Below are 5,473 nucleotides of genomic sequence, written 5' to 3'. Positions count from 1 at the left end.
CGACAGTTCGGCCGCGAACCAGTCTAGCCGTGCGTGAAAATCTCAGCGGGCGCAGGCCATAGCATAATTTGCAAGCGCTAGCTGCCTAGCATACATGCCATTACATTGTATCAAGCGAACCAGACAATGCGTCTAGACGGTCAAAACGGGGACGGAAGTTATTTATGGTGGACATAATTCCTTTGATTTGATTGGCTTCGATTATATCCGGGCATATAATCCTCGCTTCCCATTGGTCGATTTATGGTGACCATAAATATGATTTATGGTGACCATAAATATGTAGTCATGTATTCTTGATTTTTGTCCACCGTGGCCAACCATACACGACAGGCAGACACACTGCCAACTCACGAACTCGCGCCGAGCCGCGGAGCACACGACTGGGAGAGACAGAGATGGCTACAATATTAACTCGTAGAATAGCTAAGAGAAGTTAAACGTGTAATCATCTAACGAGGTAACGTAAACGTGACACGAGCAATATATATTATATATATCTATACATATTTGAGATACGTGCAGTGAACGTTATTCCTTTTATTCGTATATGAATCATGATGAATAAAACCATCAGTTGTATAAAGACTATCTAAGGACTTGCATTCATTTCACTCTAGGGTTTTCTTGCTACTGCATCACCGTCCTACCTTCGCGGTAGGAGCGGAAAATTATCCCGACACAAATAAATTACACGTGCTAACCACAGCACGTGTAAAAATTCAGTGTGGCCACCCCTATAGGGCCACTACACTAGCACGGCTAATGTCCATAATGATGGAGCCGGCAATGTTTTCTAAATTAAGTCTCTACAACTCAGCTCAGTTACTCCAGAGCACTTAAATCAATGGATGAATATATATAAACACGTAGATATGGTTACAGTCCTATAGACCGAAGGCCCGATAGACCGAAGGTTTATTCGAATACGCAGTGGCTACACGTCCGGAATCGGTTGCCTAGCCTCCAGGCTACGCATCCGGACATCCACTGATGCCGTATTCGAACGTGAATATGCCGCACATCCACCGATGCCACTATAAATCATATGATGCCACTATAAACCATATATATATGCCCTAACCCTAACCCTAACCCTTTGCAATATTCGGTCTATCGGACCTTCGGTCTATAGGGCTGCCCCCCGTAGATATATAGAGAGATAGATAGATAGATAAATAGATAAATAAATAGATAGCTATAGATAGATAAATAGATAGATGGATGATCATGGGTGGATATATATATATAGATCGATAGATAGATAGATAGATAGGCCTAGATAGTAGATAGATAGATTTTTTGGTATTTTTCCAAGTGGTCGCCAACTGAGGCTGAGAGCGTCTGTGTCCCCCGGGGTACTGCCCTGGTACTATCTAATATGCCGGACCGTACCTCGCCTACTCCACTAACGAGTCTAGGGAGTCGACTACACCTACTCCCTAACCCTAACCATATCAGATAGTTACCAGGGTACGTTCCAGTATACCGGACCGTACCCAGGGTACGTTCCGGAAGTACCCTGGGGGACATAGACCTTATGAGCCCAATTGAGCGCTTTATTTCCCGGGCTACGCCGGGCGTCATACAAAAATTCGACGCATTTGTCTATGGTAGGATATTGGGCCCTAGAGAATAGTGTCAGCTTATAGATTTCTTGGGCAAAATTTATCAGACTAGCACTGGGAGTCCAAATCATTTAAAGAGCAGACTAAATGGCTAACAGTTGACAGGTAAGCAATACTGAGGATGGGGAATGGTAATGTATCTTTATTGTAAACTTCTACATCTACTCGAAAATATAGATTAAGTAGGTTACTGCATAAATCAGGGAGTTGTAAGTTCGAGATGAACAATGCATCCATTTTCTCTACATAGGTATCAAACAGAACTACCGGAAGCCATAAAACAGCGCAAGCACCCGCACATCACATATGACGAATTAGTAAAACTCATGAAGTGGAAGCTAAAGGTATTCGTGTATTATTATGAATAAATTTGAGACAAGCGTAACAAAGTTGTCAGAAAAATACCACTAAATAAAACCGTTTTAGCGAGGAAAGTTTCGACCAAGACTTCAGCAACTAGTGGGGAGCAACACAGAGGAAGAAGTAATGGAGGCAAGCACAAAAGCATTTGCAGTCATGCCAGATATCAAGACAGCTATTCAGAGTTTGGCTGTCTTAAGGGGCGTGGGACCAGCCACTGCATCAGGTATAGGTGTATTGTATATATCACGAGAGGATGAATGACAATTCATAAATTAAATATTTTATTAGTGTGTCGGTACAGCCATATAATTTAATATGCTTGCCTGTGGGTTCTAAAACCTTACAGGAAACCCCTCAATTATGGATTAAAAATGAATATTGTTATTGCTCATTTCAGCTGTGTTAGCAGCAGGAGATCCTGAACATGCAGCCTTTATGGCAGACGAGGCCCTTCAGGCCATTCCTGGGCTGCAGCCAATAGCCTACAAATTGGAGAACTACCTGGAGTATCATGAACAAATAAGGAAATGCGTCACTCTACTGAAAAGAACAGGTTTATTTTCATTTGTATTCTAGTATAATGGAGAGTAGGAGATATTGATAGGAACTTGTGCGCTTCCTTCCTGTAACATGAAGTCATCTCTATCATACTAAAAATGAAATGTGATCATGGAGAAAGCATCAGTTGACATGAGATGATACTGAAATTGCCATCATGGCTCTTACACAGATGATTCCTGGAATTCTCACATGGTGGAGTTGGCTCTATGGACAGGGCAAGTTCTTGGCAAACTAGAGCCAGAATGCTTGCCAGCGATCAACATTTCAATGCAAAAGAGGAAAAGCACCGAAAACTCTACAAGGAAGATGAAACGCAATAAAGAAGACAAAACTTGAAGGACACTGATAAAACGATTCTAGCTGCCTAAAGGTCAAAAGCGGGTTAACTATTCTTTTTTTACATTTCAGTACACATCATACATGAAGGAATATAAATTGGATAGAATAAAGAGTTTATAATATTTACTTATTTTACTTATATTTACTTAATATTTATTTACACATTGTTATTTATGCACACAAACAGCTGATCATGATATAAAAACTCGAACATTCCATAGAAACTTTTGATGTTTATTTCCACAAACACATCTCTTCACCTACCCCAACCTTGTACCAGTTTTTTAATTTTCTCTTGGGCCTAGTAATCGGTCGTAGTAAGCTCACATATTGTGCGCAGTTGGGGGAAACAATCAAATACAGTCCGACCTCCTTTATCCGGCCACGTCGGGACCGGCACCCATCCGGATATGGGATTTGGCCGGATATGAGAGTTATGCTCAAACACATCATTTCTATGCAGTTCAGTAGGGTTTATGCATGTGATAATGTATTTACTCGTTGCTATGATTATTTGTAACAAACTGTCGTCTTTTATGGTTTATATGAAATGGAAATAAAATGAAATATAACAGAAATTTTACCGGAGGCATAGCGAACACGAGCGGACAACGCGCACGCGCGCGCACACATGCACGGTTGGTACATCGCGAGAGTTTTGAGCGAGATTTTTAGGTGGAAATTAATGAAAAGCAGAGAACCTACACTGCGAGATCGCGGCCGGTTAATAGAGATTGCCGGATAAAGGAGGTCGGACTGTATATGTAGATTTTTATGAATCAACTGTGATTAATTAATAATTAAAGATGAATTATACTACTATAATGAATGTTGCTGGAATGCCTAGCATTGCACAAATATGGCATCTTCAGATTCTGAAGAAAATTATATACCGATAATGAATACAGTAAATACATTATCCATTACAGAATTGGAAGAGGAGAAAAATCAAAAATAGTAAATCATTATATATCAGCACCTGTTACGATGAGACGTCTGTTGTTACATAACTGTTACTGAATAGATCAGCAATTAGCTGCCTCGCACCTGATTACCAGACTAACGACAGTTTGCTCAACATTGTGCAGCATTCACTAGCTTAGACAGATCACGTGAATAAACCTACTCTTTCTGCCGTCAAAGCCATTGACGATTTCACAGACAAATGTATTCACTCGTCTACACAAGATTGACCTTTTCTTTTTTCTTTTCATTTTTCATTGTATGTACAACCTTATGCTGCAGACATCAACAGGATGATAATTGCTGGAAACTTGGTAAGCGAGGCCCGTTTCATGTTCGTCAATCACTGTCACCTTTCTAAAACGATCTTATTTGCGAAGTAATTTTATCAATCATTTCAGGGGTGGTTTTGTAAAAATTCAAAATGTTTAAGTGCTTTTTTAAATGTGTATACATACAGTATAGTCATACACATCTACAGCAGATTCCGTAGGAAGATTTTATGTGAACGTCTTACTGAAATAGATAGTTGCAATAATTTGATGCCGGTAAGTCTCAGAAACAAGAACATCTACATGTGCCCCTTTAAGTACAGACCACCGTCAGCCGGGCGTGCATTGATGCCACTTGTTATTAAGTACTGTTCTTGGCGAGCCACTCGCGGATGGCAGACTCATCCCTCTGCCGCCAGGTGGCATTGAGCCGGATGTTCTCGCAGCTCTGCTGGATTGTGCGCTGCGCAGCCGGCGCCGGGTGATCAACGAAGAAGCCCTACAGAAGACGGAGTATTAGCAGATCATGTGCATACCCTTCAACCCTGTAAGACACATGCGTACACACCACTGACAGTACTATACAAACTATACATATTTGTGTATTGCATCGAACCAGCATTCTCCAAGCAGCACTTTACCTCCACTTCATTGGCAACCGTTCTACACAAACATTTGCGACAACATAACACAACACTTAACATGAAATTGCAAATTAGTTGCGCACACCTCGACTTCCTTGGCCATGTCATTGCTGGCGAAGTGGTATGTGGTAGACATGATGAGGCGAGAGAGGAGGAAGCCCCCACTGTATCGGTTGGCCAGCTCGCTCCAGTTTTCCTTGATGAATTCCCATGCCATTTGGCGACCAAGCTTGCTGCACGTTGCACTGATGATGACAAACACTGTGTCCTGGCTGCGCACTTCGTCCTGTGAGAGAAAGAGGAGTAGAAAAAGAAGACGACAAGATGCCAGTTGCAACTGTTTGCCTCCTCGCATTCCTCTAGCAAATTCGTACGAATTATCCACAGGCTGCTTGCATTGTTGCGAACCAAATATGAAGAACAACGGTTGTATATTAGTCTTTTTAATCCTAGCACAATTGCAAATGAACACGACTGAAAAAGAAGAACAAGTGCCGCAGAGCGACAGCGCTCACCTGACGGCAGGTGTTCTGGTGCTAAACTCGGGGGCAATCGAATCAAGAGCACCCTCCCATCGCCGCGTTTGCTCTCATTCTTTCTCTTTCGCTCTCGCTCTTGCTCTCTCTTCCCTTCGCGCTCTCTCTCTCGCTCGATCACACTCTCCCTCTCTCTCTCTCTCTCTCTCTCTCTCTCTCTCTCTCTC

General features: G+C 42.0%; 2 protein-coding genes across 2 annotated transcripts in view; one reads left to right on the top strand and one right to left on the bottom strand.

Moving 5' to 3' along the window:
- The window catches only part of LOC106812444, a 4,574-nt gene extending 1,561 nt beyond the window's left edge, over positions 1-3,013 (top strand). Inside the window, exons 2-5 of the mRNA XM_014816329.1 lie at positions 1,879-1,972; positions 2,055-2,214; positions 2,389-2,544; positions 2,722-3,013. Of these exons, the coding sequence (XP_014671815.1) occupies positions 1,879-1,972; positions 2,055-2,214; positions 2,389-2,544; positions 2,722-2,888 (577 nt within the window). The 3' untranslated portion in view covers positions 2,889-3,013. The remainder of the gene's footprint in view (positions 1-1,878; positions 1,973-2,054; positions 2,215-2,388; positions 2,545-2,721) is intronic.
- Positions 3,014-4,339: 1,326 nt separating this feature from the next.
- LOC106812442 (puromycin-sensitive aminopeptidase-like) overlaps positions 4,340-5,473 on the bottom strand; it is a gene marked incomplete in the record, with an annotated part of 36,018 nt that continues 34,884 nt past the window's right edge. The window contains 2 exon segments of the mRNA XM_014816327.1: positions 4,340-4,625; positions 4,856-5,056. Of these exon segments, the coding sequence (XP_014671813.1) occupies positions 4,488-4,625; positions 4,856-5,056 (339 nt within the window).

This window comes from Priapulus caudatus, unplaced genomic scaffold (genome assembly GCF_000485595.1).
Source record: "Priapulus caudatus unplaced genomic scaffold, Priapulus_caudatus-5.0.1 Scaffold649, whole genome shotgun sequence".
Classification (NCBI taxonomy): Eukaryota; Metazoa; Priapulida; class Priapulimorpha; order Priapulimorphida; family Priapulidae; genus Priapulus; species Priapulus caudatus.
This window is presented reverse-complemented; position numbering and strand designations above follow the sequence as displayed.